This window comes from Lagenorhynchus albirostris, chromosome 14, assembly GCF_949774975.1.
Source record: "Lagenorhynchus albirostris chromosome 14, mLagAlb1.1, whole genome shotgun sequence".
In the NCBI taxonomy this organism is placed as follows: domain Eukaryota; kingdom Metazoa; phylum Chordata; class Mammalia; order Artiodactyla; family Delphinidae; genus Lagenorhynchus; species Lagenorhynchus albirostris.
In genome coordinates this window covers 8,467,180-8,488,946 of record NC_083108.1, presented here as the reverse complement: position 1 = coordinate 8,488,946, position 21,767 = coordinate 8,467,180, and the positions used below count along the sequence as shown (strand labels likewise).

Genomic DNA, 21,767 nt, shown 5'->3' with positions numbered 1-21,767 from the left:
AAGGAGAATTAGACTTGATTAAATCACCTGGACATTCATCTTGCTTCTGACATACTCTAGCTATACAATATTGGGTTAGTAAAGGGTGTGCTATTGTCAACTTTGTAAAAATATGGACAGTGATACCTGTGTTCCAATGATCTATTGTTTTATAACAAGTTCGCAAATGATGATTATTATTGAGACAACAATCACCACGTATTCTGTTCATGAATCTTGAGCATGGATTTCTATGGACAGCTCATCTGTTGCTACATGTGACCTCAGCTGGGATGGCTCCAAGGCCGAGGGTGACTTTAGGTGTGGGGGGCAGTGTAGAATTATCTGAAATCTCACTTACTCCCATATCTGCCAGCTGATCTTTTTTCTCATCTGGGATCTCAGTTGGAACATCTGTATATAGCCTATCTGTGTGGCCACTTGGCTAACACACGGCATAATGGTTTGGTTGAAAGTGAACATCTGTCAAGCACAGAGAGAAATAAATGGTATTTTAATGACCTGGCTTTAAAAGTCACATAGCATCACTTCTTCCCTCTTCACTGGATTCTTATGAGGATCAAACACAATGTCTGGGAAAGTGGCCACTAATATGAATTACTCAATATGGGTTTTTTTGTTGTTGTTCCCTCATGATCACCCTAGAAACTAATAAGTGGAATATTTGATGTACTTTAAAATGTGTTCCCCAAATCTGAAAATAATTATTTTTCCATCTCTTTAGTTATAAGACTCTGAATGGGCAGAATAAAAAAAAAAAACTGGGAGTGATGTATATTATCACTAAGTATGAATATAATTATATATTATATAATGGTTTTAATTTCCCTGGTTTACATGGATTGAAACAGTGATAAGTATGCACGCAAACCTTTCACCAGTACTACAAGCTCTTTATCTGCCCATCCTTTTCTGTCAGCCACAAGTCCTCTGAAATTTATTCCTACTACTAATTCCCTGTTTCAGATTCTTTGCCTATACCTCACCACATGCATAGATTGTGATAATACAAGTATCTGTGTAGAGAATAAATATTTATTATTCTACCATCAATTGTAAATTCCTAACAGAGGCAATCAACCTTAGTAGAAAAGAGAATAAAATTGAACGCCTGCACCCATATTAACAATTAATTTTCTCTGGAACTACAGGTCTCAGTCAAGTTCTAACCTCTGGGCTTCATTTCTTGAAGGATTTAACTTTTTAGTGGTTATAGACTTCTCTCCAACCCACTCACAATGCTACTTCACCTACATAACATAATAGGAGCAATGTGAAAATGCTGTTTCCTGCATGTAAACTCCCCAAAGTACCGGTTTTAATGATACACATGTGTGTCTTTACACTCTCACTTGTACACATGTACATGTACATATATATCTGACTTCCTTGGAATAAATGAACAATCCCCACAGTATTAAGTAAGTCCCCCAGTTCTCAGCAAATTCAGCATATAAACAAAAGACAGGCTGAAGAATAAGGGGGAAACGGGACCTTTGATTCCATTTTGCTTCCTCACTCTCCTCTTTAAGAAGCAGTCCCAAGGGTGTGATATGTCCATGAATTAACATTAGCCTGCAATCCACATGAGGCCATGGCAAAGCCTTTTTTTCTATCACAAGAGAATGTTTCCCAAGGATACAGTATATACTTTTACTATAAATCTGTCTAATCTTTTAAATCCTTCCTCCTGGAATCTCAGTGAGTGGGTGGCTGGAGTTGAGAAGATGTGAATGTAATTTTTTCTATGTTCCCAGCTAGTGGGAAACTTCTCTTGACTAGACCACAGGAATCAACCTAGAGAACTCAGGGAATCATTTCCACCATTGACTGACTAGAACCCCCTCATCTAAAACACTAAAGTTTATCTATTATTCGTATTATTCATACTGTTCAGTTTGATGAATAATTACCCAGTATCTGGAAGCTGCTCATGTACTGAGAATTTGTATATTTCTGATCTCTTAAAAAAGCCGACCTTCCCAGGTAGGAAATTTGAGATGAGGGCAGGAAGACTGATCCTCGTACAGAGCTAGGTGTACCTAAGCATTTAGGAAGAGGAACTTTGGCAATACTACGTCTTAAGTAAGAGAGATGGTGAGGTAAAATATTTTGATGCGCTGTTTCAGCCTTTAGAATTAGTTCTAAAGTTAAACTGCAGATGGCACCTGCATCCCTTACAAAATGTTAGCTTTCTGTCAATGTGAGCTTTAATCGCCCTTTCAATTTTATTTCCTTAATTTGTTTTCTATATAAGAAGAGCAGTATGTTTCAATTATTTTTCTTTGCTTCATTAAATGTTATGTTTTTTTTTCTCAATAAAATGAGATTTTAAATCTTGGTGAGATAGTACAGCCAACTGAAAATGCTCCAATGATTAGCATGAGAAAGAAATCTATATATCTGGTTGTGAATATTCCTCAAGACAATGAAAAAATTGCATGCAAGTCTGGTTAATATTATTTAATGTAATATTGTTAAAGAACAGAAAGTCAGATCTACTTTACTTATTTATTCACTGTTACTAATGGGCTATACAGTAAGCTTATAACTGACAAATAAAATTTGTATATATTTAAGGTATACAACATGATGTTTTGATGCATATACATACTTGGAAATGATTACCATAATCAAGCTAATTAACACACCCATCACTTCACATAGTTATTATTTTTGCGTGTGGTTAGAACACTTACGATCTACTCTCTTAGCAAATGTCAAGTATACAGTACCATGTTGTTCACTATAGTCATCATGCTGTACATTCATCTTTCTTTTTTTTTTGCTACTGAGTTGTATGAGTTCCTTTTATATATTTTGGATATTGACCCCAGTGTGGTGTGCAAATAATTCCTCCATTCCATAGATTATCTTTTCATCTTGTCAATTGTTTCTTTTGCTGTGCAGAAGCTTTCTAGTTTGCTATAGTCCCACTTATTTATTTTTGCGTTTTTGGTACCTGTGCTTTTGATGTAGAATCAAAATAATCTCTGCCATTACTAATATTCAGGAGCTTTCCCCTTATGTTTTCTTCCAGGTGTTTTACATTTCAGGTCTTAAATTAAGGTCTTTAATCCATTTCAAGTTAATTTTTGTGTATTTTTACAATTTCTTTTTTACTCTAAAGTATGTTTGTGTTTGGTCAGTTCTGTACCTAATGAGAGAGTCTATCTCTCTGTGTAGACAATAAAAGCACTAGTAATTCTCTCCCTCAGTCTCCTTTGCAGCTAGGGTGCAGACGGTTGACATAGGAACAGCTATTAAATGTAGCCACATAGTTGTTTTAGCATAAATTAATCCTCCAAGGAGATGAGAGCACCAGCATCCATCCTGGTGAGGGGAGAAGGCAGTGGCAGTAGCTACATCTTGTTTTCAGAGGCAGCAGCAGCCTCAAATCTCTGGTGACATCATCCCATGACTCAAGTTGAGGGGATGTTGAGGTCATGCTGTGATGTCTGTATCTAAATGGTGGCCCCAAGAAAGTGCTGATGGGAAGATTTCTATGGCTTTATCTTTGGTATTTCTGACTGCAGATTCCCAATTTGCTTCACTGGCTCTCCCAGAGATTCTTTGTGCTATTAATGTCTTCTATTTAAATTAGCTATTTTGAGTATATTTGTTTGTTGGACACATAATTGATATCAGGAGAGTGTACAGGCAACAGGCAGCGGGGTCTTCATTGGGCCGGTTCTGTGACATGAGACGGGTCTTGTTCCTGGCTGCATAGCCTTGTCCAAGCCTTGGTCTCTTGTCCTCCTGGGTGTCTCTGAGCTTAACAGTATCCTTTAAAGTCATCTCTTTTCTAATTAAATTAACTATATATGGCTTTGGCTATTTGCTGAAAATGCTGAAAGGTGATGAAAATGAAAGATATTGAAAGATGTTACTGCTGAAATATGTAGTTATAAATAGTGAAATCATGAAATGATAAATAGGTTGCTTATTTAAAGTATACTTGTAAAAAATTTTGTTATTCATCATTTAATACTAACTCTAAATTTTAGACTAATGAAAACATGGATATCTAGATGTTATTACAAATTAATTATTTTTGTCTGGCAAAAAAATTTAACATTAATAGACCTCTAAGAAAATACTGACTAGATATTTTACAATGAAATTTCACACAGTTCAAAAATGATTAATATTTATTACCAGAAAGTAATGTTTAGGAATTTTTATCTCTGAAAAAAATTTTGATTAATCTTCCTGTCTAGATGTTTAAAATTTATGCCCATTTATTATGGGATCATTATGGGATGATTAACAAAGTATCAAAAGATTGCATAGAAATATAATCATATCTTTTCATAAAAATCATTTTGGTTCATACACTACTTTTTAGATCCTGCAAATATTATACATTTTCGCAATCTGATTTTTAAAAGTTTATATCATCATATTAAAATACTATATTTTTTCTGAGCTTTGTCTTAGTAATTTTTTTTAAAGAATCTGTGCATAAAATATGCAATATCCTTTAGAGTAAATTAGGTTTTTTTTTTATTTGCCTTCTTGTAGTTCAAACAATATGATGATAGTTTAAACTTCAATTATAAATGTAAGTATAATTAATCAATTTTGAAAATCTCTCTAACATGGAGAATAAATTGATTAGGCCAGAAAATTAAGGATTTAAAGAGTGCCCTCTGCTGCATAAATTTAAGTGTGCACAGTCCTTATGTCCTAATGCTTGAAACAAATAGTCACAATTTTTTTATAAAGCTATGCTGAAAAACACCCAGGCATCACACTGCTATTAAATAAATTTTTATGAATTGCCTGTTCTCTCACTTCTCTAAATTGTACCATTTTACAGAATGAAATACATAATTTTCTTTCACTAAACTAATAAATATCAGTTATTTTATTTAAGATGCATACTTAAAGAGAGAAATAATGCTATATTTTAAATGTGACTAATCTGCCTTAAATAAAGAATACAAATGGTTAACTATTCATGTTAATATGCTTTTCAAAATTATTTTTATTTCATGAACTGGCCTTGAATACTTAGTCTAGATGTATTCTACATATAATCAGATCTTTAGACTATATCTATACTTATATGTAACTAAAAGTTTAATATAATTTGCAATGTTCTTCTTGAACTTCTTATAAAACCCCTGAGGGCATAGTTGCCACAGTAATTCTGATGACAATTTCGAGGATCAACATTTACTCTACAGTAATTATAAATCATTTTTATGTTAATATGAGCTTTTTTGCTAACATTATCATTTGATTTATTAGAGTGTAATGTTAAAAGCTGACACTGATTTCTCAACATGTATAATTTTGAATTTGTAAATTTAAAAATGTAGACTTTTCTCAAATTTTCAAGTATAATTTTTATATTAGTCTATTTATAAATAATTCTCAAAATTAATTTTGAGAAAATGTTCTCAATGTATGCTTCATTACACAAATGTATTTGATCAATATCCTTTAATAAAATTATTTTATTAATTTAAGATAGTCCTTTCACTGATGAAAACATTGTCATGTTCTACTCATGTAATTCTAATAAATTAAAATTATAAATATGGTGATTCTTAAGTATTTCAATGAAGTCACAAACAATACAATTTTATTCTATTTTTCAACTTAAATTTACAGGTTAAAGTCAATACTCAATTTCTTTTAAATATTCAAAAATACCTTATCCAAAACTTTAAAACCTGAATGCCAAATACATAACATATTTTAATATACAATGGCTTTTATGTATTTTTTCTATATTTAACACAAAATGTTACTATTTGGCAATTTGTTCCCAATTTCTATATTTAATCCTATTCTTAAAATCTCAAACACAGTCACTAAGAGCAAATATTGTATCATGGTAAGCAACTGGGGTGTCACCAGCTGGCTAAATTTACTTATCTATCAGAATTTTTGGCTGCGGTTGTTAATCTGGACCTGTGGACATCCGTAGGAGTGTTCTGAAGAACCTACTGAGCCTTTTTCTTTGTTCATTGTAATATACGTACTGTGTTAATAAGGGATTCCAAATTAGAGTCCTATAAATAGTGCTGGTGTCTTTTGCAACTTAAGTCTTTTGAGGTGAAGTTAAGCTGTAACAGATTCTTTTATTATCCTCTTTCAATTTTATGGCTTGATTCATGCAAATATTATGTAACCCCTTAATGGGCTGCTTATGCATCGATTGGATTAAACTAGTATATTTATGGCCTAATTCTATTCTGAATTCTTTTCACACTATTGCTACCTAGAAGATTCATATTTCTTATAAATAAGGAAATGGCATTCAATTTTGATTCTGGGCGCATCTTCTAGCTCTGTGAATATGTCCCAAGATCTTTCTAGCAGCCTTATCACTGAAATAGATGTGTGTGTGTATTAGCTAATGATAAATACAGTAAGACTGTAACTAACAACTACAGAATCTTAGAGGCATGTAACAATCAGAAGTTATTTAGTTGGAGTCTGTGAGCCACTGGAGGTTGGTTAATCTGGACAGGGCTCTGCAGGGAAAACTCAGCTGTGATTCATGGCTCTTATCTTCCCCTGGGAGCAGTGGGCCTGCACAGGTATGTATTTCTCATAGTCATGGCCAAAATATAAGTGAGTAAGCCCAGTTACACAAACACTTTTTAAGTCTTTGGCCACATCGTGCCCAATAGCATCCCATTGGTAATGTCAGGCACATGTTCTATGTCCAAGGCACAGCAAGTGACAATTTCATCTTGTGTTTCACCACTAAATAACATGTATCACTATTTTTCTGGCTTGTTATGTTTTCTTTCCAGCCCCTGTCCACCACATGACCCCTAAATTAGGTCTACATATTTTTCATTTTTGTTGTTGCAGCATCCCCTTTTAAGTATCATTTCCTGTATCAGCTATCTTTTGCTGCATAAAATAATAATAATAATTCAGTAGCTAAGACAACAAAGTATTTTGCCTGGCTGGATGCAAGGTCAGCTGACCTCCACTGGACCAGCTGGGCTTGGCTCCTTGGTAAGGTTGAGCTTAGATCTGCTTCATATGTTTATTTGGGGACAGCAGTTCCCGCTGGGGGTAGGGAGAGACTCTTTTCACAGTGAAGGCTGAGGGATAAGAGAAGCCTAATCACACAAATTCTTTTCAAATTTCTGTAATCTGTCACATCAGATAATATCGCATTGTCAAAGCCTAGAATCCAGGGATGGGAAAAGCAACTCTGTCCATGGAAGGAGAGGAAAGAGAATGAGTATTTTTAACAATAATCTACCACAGAGATGACTGACCATTTGCAAAGGTGGATATATGCTAGTTACCACCAGAAATAAACAATTATTTTCAGTGACTCACTCTAATAGATGTGTGGGCATGGAAAAAATAAATCAGTGATGAGATATTAAAGGATTAAAGATTTTCATCCAAGTTCTGTCACTTATTCTATAAATAGAGAAATTAATTTCAATTATTCTAAATAATTTAAATAGAGATCCCAGTGAAACTGCTTTATTAAAACAGAATTGCAGATATTTAAAAAGTATTTTTATATCTCCAATAAATGACTGATTTCTTAAATGGTTATGTGGGCTCCTTGGTATTCTCTGTCATATCAAAGAATTCTTCATTCATATACAGGCACGATATGAAGTTGGATAAAAACCATGTTAAAATTAGAAACATATATATATCCTCCCATGTAAGGAAACAATATGAATAAGAAGCATTGAAAGAAATGAATGAATAATTCAGGAGACAGCAGGCAGAAAGTCAATTATTTTAATACTGGCAAAGCCAAATTAAATGTGTTTAAACTACTGTAAACCAACTTTTATTCAATATTTTTAATAAGCTGAAAAAAGTTTTCTGTCATGACAATGATCATATACAAATATAAAAAATTAGGAAAATGGAAAATCTAAAATTGAATGCATTCCTAAAATTATTTTAAAATTGTAAGTCTATTTTGCTTTTAATTCTCTATTTAGAATGCGCTTATCTTTGGAAAAAGAAATAGAACGGCTGGAGTCAGCTTTGTCTGTGTGGAAATGGAAGTATGAAGAACTGAAAGAATCAAAGGCAAAAAGTCTGAAAGAGGTAGGGAGACGTGTGATGGAAAGGAAGCAACTGACTGTTTTCTCTGTTTCAATGTGTAAGCTGGTGGGCAGAAGACTGAGTAGACAAGAGGAAAGGAGGTTAAAAGATTGAATTCCCTCTATAAAAGGAATATTTGAACCCACATATTAATAGTGGACTCAGTCAAACTCAAGCCATAAGAAATCTTGTTCTAAATAACACATATTTTTTTTTAACATCTTTATTGGGGTATAATTGCTTTACAATGGTGTGTTAGTTTCTGCTTTATAACAAAGTGAATCAGTCATACATAAACATATGTTCCCATATGTCTTCCCTGTTGCGTCTCCCTCCCTCCCACCCTCCCCATCCCACCCCTCCAGGCTGTCACAAAGCACCGAGCCAATATCCCTGTGCCATGCGGCTGCTTCCCACTAGCTATCTACCTTACTGCGTTTGTTAGTAATAACACATATTTTTAATGATCACCCACATGACACAATTAGCTATCCATTCCAGGCACATGTGAGGGGACGGACAGCCTAAGATGCCATCATATCATAACATCTATAATAAACAACTTTATCTTACTCTTTTATAAAGCATTCTGAAAATATTAATTTATCTTTAGTGTGTTTAGGTTCTTTTCACATTGGCATTATAGTTACTCAGAATCGTTATACATTTATACATACATTTAGTTATACATGTATAACTATACATAGTTATACATTTCCTTTGCATTTTCATCAATAAAATGCTGTCATGAACATTTTCCATGATTTATTAATATTCATTATTTAAATAATATTAATTGTGTGTATTTTGTGTACTAAAGCACTATGCTAGGTAAGTATGTGGGATAGAATAATGAGCAAAGCAAATCAAAGAAAAATACTGAGCAAAAATAATGACAAGCTAAATGCTCCCCAATGAGTTAGCATTTAGTTCATCTGTGTGCTATATATATGCATATATATATACACACATACAAACTGTACATGTGTTGACAGCTGTCGAAAGAAGCTGCATATCGAAATCAGTTATGTAATCATGCCTTAGTCTAAAGCACTCCTCCATCAGTTGTTTAAAAAGTGGGAAGCAGTATTCCTCTTTGTTTATGAAATTCCATACGAATGTTGTTTCAGCTTTGTTTCCAGCAAGTGATAAAGTGTAGAGTCATTGACTCAAGTTTGCAGAAATCCCATGAGGGAATATTCAAGAACCTTAGTTGCCAGCACTTGCCTTATTTATGGGTCATATGCAGGCATCCTGATGTTCATAGAGCATAGTAATCATCATGCAGAGGTTCAGAACTAGTCGACTATGTCAACCCTGCGGACCACTGAGATTTGAAAAGAGGGAGGGACTTCCCTGTCGGTCCAGTGGTTAAGACTCTATGCTTCCATTGCAGGAGACACGGGTTGGATCCCTAGTTGAAGAACTAAGATCCTGCATGCTGCGTGGCACAGCCAAAAAACTAAATAAAATAAAAATAAAAGAATGTTTTCCAAGAAAAGGGGTGGGGGGAACTTCCCTGGCAGTCCAGTGGTTAAGACTCCATGCTTAGACTGCAGGGACACAGGTTTGATCCCTGGTCGGGGAACTAAGATCCTGCATGGCCCACAACAGGCCAAAAAAAAAAAGAAGCTGTCCCTCAGCTTTAAGAAACTGTTGAGTGTTGCTCAAAGGGAGCTGCTTCCCCTCTCCTTTCACCTTATATTCTCTCCATTCCATAGCTAGAATTGAAAAATGACATCTACATTGAAAACATACAAGAAACAAAGTCAGTAAATGAAAAGAGGGAGAGAGTTTCCTAATACCCTTAAACAAATATCTCCTGCCTAAAAATCATTTATTAACAGAAGGTAATTTCAGTGAGAACCACAGAAGGTTAGTTTGGGAATATTTCTCAATGAGGGGTAATTTAAACAAAGCTAACAAGCTAGATAAAGTTTATTTCTGCTTTATAAGTTCATGTTATATTGTCAGAGTGTTTTTGTTTCCAGCTTACACTGTGGGCATGTATGTAGTGTATGCGTGAACACACACATGCATTTGTGATGGATTCATCATATTTATATTCACAGGTACCTAACTGAATGTGGTCTCTGGGTGTGAGCACTGACAGTAAATTAATGTTCTACAGGAACAATATCTCATAACACAAAAACCGTGTTATGCTTACAGTGTAGGTGTGTTTGTCTTATAACGAGTTTTAATTTGTTCGAGAAAATTAATATTTAAGATAGAACTGGTCTTCAATTTAATTAAAATCATGCATTTACAATCTCTTGCCACTAATGGGCAGTGCAGACTTGATAACATCAATTTAACATTTCCAAAGCAGCTGTTTTTGAAAAAAGTCATGGTTTTCAGTTGGTTTACAAAACGATATGTATATTTTAAAATGTTTAATGTTTTCTATTCAAAGATGATATTTTGGAGTATCAAATTGGAAAATGTCTACTTTAAATTGCTTAAGAAAGCTTTATAGATGAGAAAAAATAAAATCAACATAGCATTTTACAGTGTAAATTGGGTCTATATTTTGACACCCATACAGAAGTATATATTAATACATATGTGACCCTTCTACTAGATAAAATGATAGGACTTTTAGGGGCTTCCCTGGTGGCGCAGTGGTTGAGAGTCCGCCTGCCGCTTCAGGGGACACGGGTTCGTGCCCCTGTCGGGGAAGATCCCACATGCTGCAGAGCGGCTGGGCCCGTGAGCCATGGCCGCTGAGCCATGGCCGCTGAGCCATGGCCGCTGAGCCATGGCCGCTGAGCCTGCGCGTCCTGAGCCTGCGCGTCCAGAGCCTGTGCTCCGCAACGGGAGAGGCCACAACAGTGAGAGGCCCGCGTACCACACACACACACACACACACACACACACACAAATAATAATAATAGGGCTTTTGGAACAAAGGAAACTTCAAGACTGTTACGGAAAATTTGTTTAAATATTTAAACTTTTGAATGTATGTTTCAGTTAGATGAACTACAACTTTGAACTTTGAAGAAAAGTGACAATGAATGAAAGAAAGAGTTTTTATTGTAGATGATGGAAAGTTAATTTAACAGAGATTTTAAAAATATTCTTTGAATTATTTATATGGGATTATTTTTAAAAAATATTTCTTTCCACTTCCTAAAGGGGGTTTATGATATCCATAGAGCCTTTGGAAGTCATGTAGCATAAACATATATTTAAGTTATTTTTATAAAACATTATGGAATGTTTAAAAAAATTTTTAGACAATAAATAAAAATACTTAGTCGCATGTAATTTTTATATATTCTTTGTTTAATTGTTTTATAATAGATTATAAGAGAACAATAATCTTACGGTACATTTAGAAAGGTCATTGTACAGTAATTAAAGTGTAAAATATTTTAAATTCCCATAAGTTGATTGACAATCAGAAAAAGTTATTATGATACATCTTCTGGACCTTCACATGAATTCTCCTTTCTTATTCCACTTCTCAACAATTCTGATAAATGACCTTTTCTTTCACTGTAGCTCTTCATCTATGAAAATTTTTGAATACCGTGTAATTCTTTTTTAGATGCATGAAACTTACAAACAAATACATGCCTGGCTAAAAACTGGCTGCTGGAAAATTTAGCAATTTTTAGAGCTGGAAACAGATGTGCTTAATAGACCAGAATTTTTAAAAATGTATTTGGAAGTCTGGTGTGCTTTAGAGGGAGATCTTTCTTAAATTACTGACATTTAGAGAAGAGTAAATATGAGAATTTAATTGTAAAATCGAATAAGTATTTAAAATGCAACCAAGATGATGAGCGGCGGAGATGGTTATATTCAAAATGCTGTTCCCATGCTGAATCTAATACTTAGTCAGCTTTCCTCTGCACGTCTGTAAATACTGATTTGGAGTTAGATTATGAATTCCAAGAGTGCTGTAATGACAAGTTTTATGAAATCTCATGATCTAGAGAATCAAATATTCAGATAAGTAACATTGATTACAAATAAGTATGGTACCTTGCTTTAACAATAAATGACTGTTTCTTTTCATAATGGAAGATTTTTTTTTACCATATGTGGAGAAAACTGCTAGCATTTTAAAATTGGTCTCAAGCTAAAAAAGTGAAATTGTAACTTTTTTATCTTCCTTTGAAAATTTTGTGTTTTTACCTGGTATCTTTTTAAGGATTTTATTTAGAAATCTTTTACCTTTTTGTGATAATAGCGACATTTCTAGTAGTTTATAATTTACAGTGTTCCTTTACGAATATTTTATAAATATTTTATAAATATTTGTATGAAGTACTTAGGGAGACACAGGCTTCATGGGGCCTCTTTATGGTACTAATAGCTGACCTTGAAGCCTTATCTGAAACACCTCAAAACACCTTTCTAATTTGAGGGAAATAGAAGGTTAGAATTATGAGTTATCTGTAGCTAAAATTCTATACTGACACCTTCACTTTAAAAAAGGTTGTGTCAAGTGGGAGCTACTCTGCTCACATAAAGAGAGGGTCCTTGAAGATACTTAATTGAAATAGGTATATGGTAGAGTATGAGTACAGTTGTTAGCTCGAAGCTAATTTCAAAGCTGTCTCATATTGCTATTTTTGTGGCTTAAAGAAAATACTCCCTAGAAATGACCCAGAACATTAATGTCTGTTGTCAGTTCTAACTCCTCCCCTCCCCTCACCCAGGCGGAGCCATCCTGTCTCCTCCTCTTGCCCTCTCCTCTAGGTCCCTTGCCCAGCACTGTTGACCTATTCACTTGTCCACCCAGCAAGCAGGGTGATAGCTCTCAAAACGTAAACTGGATCATAAAAACACTTCAGTGACTTCCCGCTATCCAGGTCCAGCTGGCTAAGCCACCTGATGTTGACAGGTTAGTGGGTGCCCAGTAATAATACCCCTCTTTCCACCCCAACTGCTCTAAAAGGCAATGCCCCAAATTCCAGCAGACAGTACCCAGCAGTAAACTATTTTTGATGCATATACATTCCCTACCTGTGTTTGGAGTCCAGCCTTCTCCTTCTGTCACTGACTCTGCTGTGCCCTGAGCTCTCAGAGGTCATTTAGCTGGACAGTCTGCATCAGACCAGAGATTAGACACAGGAGAGAATGGGGGTGGGGGTCACGTGAGGACGGTTTGTATGGACCCGGCCAGGAGTGCTGTACATTATTTCACTTATTCACAAGCGAGTACTCATTGCCTTATATGTGTGTGTTTGTGTTTATGTTTATATTTTCTGTTTCAGGCTGTTTTTTTTTTCATCAAAACAGTCACACAACAACCCTTTCACCTCCCATCCACCAGTCACATCTTGCCATTAACTTCAGTTTACATGTCACTTTATAAAAGGGAATGGTTTTATTCCCGAAAAAACTTCCTTTACTATTTTCCCTCGGAGAAATGTACAAGATTTTTAAAAGACCTTATCAACTGCAATTATTTTTTGGTTTACTTTCTATTTGCCTTTCCCACTGAACTCTGAATTTCATGATAATATACGTCATGTCTGCTTTATTCATTTCCCTCTATGCAGTGCTGATCAAACGTGGTTATGATTTGTGAAGACCAAAGCTTTTTTATCTAGCTCTATATGCTTGTATTCCTGAATGGTGGCTATGGCTATAGTGTAAGGAGAATAGTTGAGATCCTAGTTTTTCTTTTTTGTTTTGTTTTGCTAGTTATTTCTTTCAAGTTTTTTTTCATGGAAAGGCATTTTAATTTAAATAAAGCAGTGTGTGCATGTCAAGCCTTTTATTACCTGATGAGGCTACTGCTCTACATCCCTGAAGATTTTAGATTTTCCAGGGCACTGGAGTGAACCTTCGCCCCTAACATCCTATCCATCGTGAAAATCTGCTTAGCTTGTTCTTTGCCAGATATAAATTAGCTTATCAGGACAAAGAGTGAGGCTGATAAAATACCATATTAGAATTCTATAAATGTATAAGAACAATGAAGCCTATGGGACACCACTTTGCTCATACAAGTGCCTTCAAGACCTTTTAAAACAAATGTAATTAAGAATAATGTAAGCACTAAATTACATAAGTCAGAATTAATTGAACTACTAGTGGATAATTCATAGACATCACCAAGGTAACCCTCAGAGCACCGAGATGACTTCCTTAACTCTAAGGCTATTGTAAGTATTATGAAAGAAAATTAGGCTCTTCAGAATCTACTTTACTTGCAGAAACATAAAATGATAAAGGAAAAGATAGGTTGAAATCAGATGTTTTAGCATCTGTTTAAGTTAACCAACACTATTTTAAAATTTAAAATACAGTACAAAGGAGTCAGCTGATATTTAATTAATCTATACAAATTAATAGTTTGAGAATGATGTTAAAAGTAGGTTGAAAAGATAATGTCCCTAAAGGAGTGACACAGTGACAATGGTCTCACATAGAGAGGACATTCAGTCTGCAAAACATCTTTATTTTCTATTCCATCTGACAGGACACTTTCCACTGATGCATGCCTCATACATCCAAAGATTCTGGTTTTATCTTTTCCTATAAGAAATCCCTATGCAGGGATATTCAGTTAAGACCATTCTGAAGATAAGGATCTTCCTTTTAGTAAATAGCATGAGGATTTTTACCTGCAGGAGCAGTTTTCATGTTGAAAAGGAGATTGAATCAAGGCACTCTGCTCATCTTAGCCCTGCCATGTACTGACACCAAAGGTGTGTACATGACTGCGGGGGATTTAGAGGGTGACTTTTTTTTTTTGGTGGTGGGGCGTTCCAAGTGTTTCTAATGATTTTGTTTAGCTTTACTGAGGTATAAATGATATACAAAAAATTGAGCACAGTGTATGCATTTTGATGAGTTTGGACATATATATGCATACATCCATGGTACCACCATCACACCGAGGCACTAAATATATACATCACCTCCAGCATTTTTCTTGTGTTCTTATGTGTATGTGTGTGTGTGTGCTTGTTTGTGGTAAGAACACTTCACATGAGATCTATCCTCTTAATATTTTGGGTTGGCTAAAAAACTCGTTCGTTTCTTTTTTTTTCATAAGATGGCTCTAGTAGTGCTTTTTGTCTTTAACTTCATTCGAAACAATTTTGTTAGATTGTATTGAGACAGCTGTCATATCAGCGTGCATTTAAAAAAAAACTAATCAAACCCAAACAAACAAACAAAAAACTAATCAAAGCTGGTGAATTTTTGTGTAGCCATTTTAATATTGAAGATGGAAGAAAACAGCAATATTTTCGACATATTATGCTTTATTATTTCAAGAAAGGTAAAAACACAACTGAAACGCAAAAAAATATTTGTGCAGTGTATGGAGAAGGTGCTGTGATCGAATGTGTCAAAAGTGGTTTTTGAAGTTTCATACTGGAGATTTCTCACTGGATGATGCTCCGCGGTCCGGTAGATGAGTTGAAGTTGATGGTGATCAAATCGAGACATTAATTGAGAACAGTCAACGTTATACCACGTGGAGATAGCCAACATACTCAAAATATCCAAGTCAAGTTTTGAAAATCATTTGCACCAGCTATTGGTGCAAATGGTTATTTTAATTGCTTTGATGTTTGGGTTCTACATAAGTTAAGTGAAAAAAACCTTCTTGACCGTATTTCCGCATGCAATCCTCTACCAAAATGTAATGAAAAAGTTCTGTTTTTAAAACAAATTGTGATGGGCAATGAAAAGTGGATACTGTACAACAATGTGGAATGGAAGAGATTGTGGGGCAAGTGAAATGAACCACCACCAACCACACCAAAGGCCGGTCTTCATCCAAAGAAGGTGATGTTGTGTATGTGGTGGAATTGGAAGGGAGTCCTCTATTATGAGATCCTTCCAGAAAATCAAATGATTAATTCCAACAAGTACTGCTGGCAGTTAGACCAACTGAAAGCAGCACTCGTTGAAAAGTGTCCAGAATTAGTCAACAGAAAATGCATAATCTTACATCAGAATAATGAAAGACTGCGTGTTTCTTTGATGACCAGGCAAAAACTGTTACAGTTGGGCTGGGAAATTCTGATTCATCCGCCGTGTTCACCACACATTGCACCTTTGGATTTCCATTTATTTCGGTCTTTACAAAATTCTCTTAATAGAAAACATTTCAGTTCCCTGGAAGACTGTAAAAGGCACCTAGAACAGTTCTTTGCTCAAAAAGATAAAATGTTTTGGGAAGATGGAATTATGAAGTTGCCTGAAAAATGGCAGAAGGTAGTGGAAGAAAAGGATGAATGTATTGTTCAATAAAGTTCTTGGTGAAAATGAAAAATATGTCTTTTATGTTTACTTAAAAACCAAAGGAACTTTTTGGCCGACCCAATATTTTAAAGGACACAGTACTGTATTGTTAACTAAAGTACTATGTTGTACAACAGATCTCTAAAACTTATTCATCTCACACAACAGAAACTTTGTATTCATTTAAAAACAACTCCCCATTTTGCCCTCCCCCAACCCCAACCCCTGGTAACCACCATTCTATTCTCTGCTTGTGTAAATTTGACTATTTTAGAAATACCTCATATAAGTGGTATCATGCCATATTTGTCTTTTTGTTACTGATTTATTTTACTTAGCATAATTTCCTCTAGGTTCATCCATGTTGTTGCAAATGGCAGGATTTCCTTTTAAGGTTGAATGATATTCCATTGTACGTATATACCTCATTTTCTGTATTCATTCATCTGTCAATTTGGGTTGTTTCCATATCTTGGCTGTTGTGAATAATGACGCAGTAAATATGAGGTTGCAGGTATCTCTTAGAGATCCTGATTTCAATTATTTTAGTTATTTACCCAGAAGCGGGATTGCTGGATCACATGGTACTTATATTTTTAATTTTTGGAGGAAACTCTATACTGCTCTCCGAAGTGGAGATTTCCCATATACCTCCTGTCCCTGCACATACAAGCCTCTCCAGTTGTCAACATCCCTCAACAGAATGGTACATTTTTTACCAAGGATGAACCTATGCTGACACATCATAATCACCCAAAGTCCACCATTTACCTTAGGGTTCACTCGGTGTGAATGTACCTTAGGGTACATTCTGTGGGTTTAGACAAATGTATGATGATATATTTCCACCATTATGGTATCATATGTAGTGTTTTTACTGTCCCCCCAATCCTCTGTGTTCCACATATTCATCCTTCCTTGCCCCACCTCCTTCAACACCTGGCAACCACTGATATTTTCTTGTCTCCGTAGATTTGCCTTTTCAGAATGTCATATAGTTGGAATCATACAGTATGTAACTTCTTAAGACTGGCTTCTTTCACTTAGTGATATGCTTTCCTCCATGTCTTTTCACAACTTGATAGCTCCTTTCTTTTTAGGGCTAAGTAATATTCCATTGAGTGGATGTATCACAGTTTATCCAGCTACCTGCTGAGGGACATCTTGGTTGCTTTCAAGTTTTAGCAGTTATGGATAAGGCTGCTGTGAACTTCTATGTGCAGGGCTTTATGTGGTTTTCAGTCTCTTTTCATTTAATTATTACCCCCTGGTGAAATGAGTTCCTGTCTTAGATTATTTTATGGGTCACTGACCACCTTCTAGACAGCAGCATTTGAGTGAGGCATCCTCGGAATTGTGCCCGGGATCACATCTCAAAGTATGGCAAGTTATGTGGGAGGAACTGAGTGTAGCTGCTCTGTTGAGAAAGGGTTATGGATGTGGTGGAGACTCAGGGCATCACTGTCTCCTCTTTAGGGCCATGGTGCATCCTAATTAGTACCAAAAGTTTTAAAGAGAGTTAAGAAATCATAAAGACAGAAGGCTCCTTTAGCTGGTATTTTTAGAGGTATCATATGGGAGAACTGAAAAGGCACAGGTGACACACAAGAACAAAGAGTATTCTTTGAAATGCACTTTAGAATGTATAATTATCACTTGAGGAAATTTTCCTTTGTAATATAGTTCTGAGGTTACGATCAAAGTCGGTCGAGGATATAATTCTATATTCACATTAAACATCTTCTGATATATACAAAATGAGTTGCTGATGAAATCTCATGAGAGTTCTCACATGGGTAATCTGGATATTATAAAAAATGGTAAATAATCTTTTAATGCAGTTGTACTGAATTAGCAGAATCCATTAGATTCAACTGAAAATAATTTTTAAAAATATATCTGTCCAGCTGTCTCTTGAAAGATTTTGATTTAATTGGTTAGGAGTACCGATTACATATCTGTGTTTTTAGAAGCTCGTTATCCTGGAGTGCACCTTAAATTGATATCTGCTGCTCTAAAACATCACCTGGGGAGGGGAGCGGGGGGGGGGGGGACTGTGGAAATCCCCAAAACCAGTTGTGACCATTTTATGTTAAAGATCAACTTGATTGGCCACCACCAAGTGCCCAGATATCTGGTCAAACATTATTCTGGGTATGTCTGTGAGGGTGTTTTGGCATGAGATTAGCATTTGAATGAGTAGACTGAGTAAAGCACATTGCCCTTCCTAATGTGGGTGTGCCTCATCTAATCAACTGAAGGCCTGAATAAACAAAAAGTCCAACTCTCGTGCAGATAAGAGGGAATTCGTTCTGCCCAACTGTCTCTGACCTGGGGCATCAGTTTTGCCCTGGTTTTGGACTTGAACTGAAACATCAGCTTTTCCTGGATCTGGAACATGTTGACTCAGATGGGAGCTCTACCATGAGCCCTTCTGGTTCTCAGGTCTTTTAACTTGGACTGGAGCTTTCACCACTGGCTCTCCTTGGTCTTCAGCTTGCCGACTGTAGATCTTGGGAATATGTGTGTGTGTATATATATATATATGTGTGTGTGTGTGTCTTAGTCTGTTTCTCTAAAGAACCTTAATACACCAACTTTACTGAAAAAGTCATAACTTGACCATATCTGCTTGCTGCAAGTCCTGGTTTATTTCCACTCAATGATTTTTCTCTCTTTTGCCAGTTGTGCAATTGGCATTGGAAGCACTGCATGTACTCCTAGTTAGTAACATCAATTATAAAGTGAAATATATACTTTATATATTTTATGATTTCTTTGGCCTATTTTCCATTGTTCGGACTTTTTTTTCACTATTTAGATGGCTTTAGCTCTTTAGCTGATTCTAGACATTGCATTGTTTACACAAAAAAGCATAAAATCCCAAAGAAGAAAAGTGATTTTATCAACTATTTGGTTGTGGGAAAGATTTGTACAGGTCAGGCTCCAGTCTCCAATGATTTCAAAACGCCATATGTTAGGGGAGAGTAAGAATGTATTAACAAATTTCAAGTCACCAAATTAGTGAAAAATCATGTAAAATGGAATGTTTCCAAGAGTAACTTAATTACATTACCAACAGCATCATATGCATAAGTTCAAGTGCCATTTTAATATTGACGGAGAGAGTTTAAGTGTGAAATGTTCGAATTCATTTTGAATTACATTCTCAATGTTTAATTATGAAATACACAGAGAAGTGGGTGATGAGGCTTTTTGATTCTTCATAAAATAGGGGTGCCAATGAGACAAATTAAGAGATGAAAACTCGTATTGTGTTTCATACTTAATTTGATTAAGTATGCTTCTAACAGAAGCTCTTTGTGATTTTAAAATTAAATTAGAAGGCGTAATTGCTATAAATCTTTTGACTAAAATAATCTTTGCTTTTTACATATTTTAATAGACTTATTGAGATATAATTCACATACCATACAACTCATTGTAAAGCATATAATTTGGTGTTTTTAAAATATATTCACAGAGTTGTGCAACTGTCACCATAATCAACTTTAGAACATTTCATCAGTCCAGAAAGAAACCCTAGATCCATTAGCAGTGACTCCTTATTTCCCTCCAATCCCCACAGCTTTAGTTAATTACTGATCTAATGTAATACTGTAGATTTACCTATGCTGGGCATTTCATATAAATGGAAATTTATGACTGGCTTCTTTCAACTTACATAGGTTTTTGAATAGAGTTTCTATAATCTGCCTTTCTACCAATTCTTCCTGTTACAACTCAAGAACATAAACATGTTGAATTTTTTTATGGCAACCTCATTTAGAAAAAAACTATTAGGAGGCATAAGTTTCTGTTTCCCATAAGAAAATATATTAACATTTAGCTGTTTTATTCATGTCTGAAGCTGTTTCATTTTTTCATCTTCATGTCTGAAGATGTAAACATTTTAAAATTGTATTACTTTTATTAAATGAAAATTTTGATTTTGACAGAAGTACAGGTCATCAAGAGACCAAGACTAAGTAGGAAAACAAAGAAAACAAAGAAAAACATTTCAATTTCTAAAGCTTTGTAGAAATGTAAGATAGTTTTTCATTATTACCAAAGTTGGCACTCTTTTTTCACTTGGTGAAGTTAAATCACATACTTTAGCTCTAAAAAAAATATATTCAAACATGAATATTTGATTTTCCTAGTTTTATACTATGGTAATTATGTGCAGCTTCAGGCAATATTTAATTAAGAATTAAACCATGCTAATCCTTTAAAAACCCTATTTTTCTAAAAGTAAAAATCTGAAACATGTTTTTCCTCCCCAGGAACTATGATATTCTATAATTTCATGTTCTTTGTGAGCTAAAGGACTTGGGGTGTGTGTGTGTGTGTGTGTGTGTGTGTGTGTGTGTGTGTGTGTGTACTTGGAGAACAATACTCTGTGGAGTTTAAAAGGCTTAACAGCAACAATTAAAATGGTATCACATTCAAAAATATATCTTGAAGATGCTTCTATTCATGGATAGGAAGACTCAATTCTGTCAAGATGCTAGTTCTTCTCAACTCGATCTATGGATTCAATGCAGTCCCAATCAAAATCCTAGCAAGTTGTTTTATGGATATTGAAAAACTGGTTCTAAGGATAATAGGGAGAGGTAAAAGACCCAGAAGAGCTGGTACAATATTGAAGGACAAGAACAAGTTGGAGGATTGATGCTGCCTGACTTTAAGACTTACTATAAAGCTACAGTAATCAACACAGTGTGGCACTGGCAAAAGAATAGACAAATAGACCAATGGAACAGAATAGAGAATCCAGAAATAGACCCACATAAATATAGTTAACAAATCTTTGACAAAGGAGCAAAAGCAATACAATGGAGCAAAGATAGTCTTTTCAACAAATTGTGCTGAAACAACTGGACATCCACATGCCAAAAAAAAAAAAAAAGAATCTAAACACAGGCCTTACACTTTTCCCAAAAATTAGCTTAAAACAGATCATAGATCTAAATGTAAAACACAAAATTATCAAATTTCTAGAAGATAACATAGGAGAAAACTGGATGACCTTGGGTATAGTGATGACATTTTGGATAGAGCAAAAGTGTGATCCATGAGTGAAATAATTGATAAACCAGACTTCACTAAAATCAAAAACTTTTGCTCAGCTAAAGACAATGTCAAGAGAATGAAAAGACAAGCCAAGGACTGGGAGAAAACATTTGACACATCTGATAAAGGACCATTGTCCAAAGTATACAGAGAACTCTTAAAGTTCAACAATAAGAAGATAAGCAATTGGCTTAAAAAATGGGCCAAAGACTTGAACAGACACTTCACCAAAGATGTGCAGATGGAGAAAAAACTTATCAAAAGTTGCTCACACATCCTATGTCATCAGGAAAATGCAAATTAAAACAACGGTGAAATACCACTACATACCTATGAGAGTGTCCAAAATCCAGAACACTTGACACCAAATGCTGGCTAGGATGTGGAGCAACAGGAATTCTCATTCA

At 35.1% G+C, this 21,767-nt stretch overlaps 1 protein-coding gene across 1 annotated transcript in view; it reads left to right on the top strand.

Annotated features, from left to right (window-relative positions):
* CCDC102B (coiled-coil domain containing 102B) overlaps positions 1-21,767 on the top strand; it is a 267,055-nt gene that overhangs the window by 47,885 nt on the left and 197,403 nt on the right. Inside the window, exon 4 of the mRNA XM_060120835.1 lies at positions 7,953-8,061. Within this exon, the coding sequence (XP_059976818.1) occupies positions 7,953-8,061 (109 nt within the window). The remainder of the gene's footprint in view (positions 1-7,952; positions 8,062-21,767) is intronic.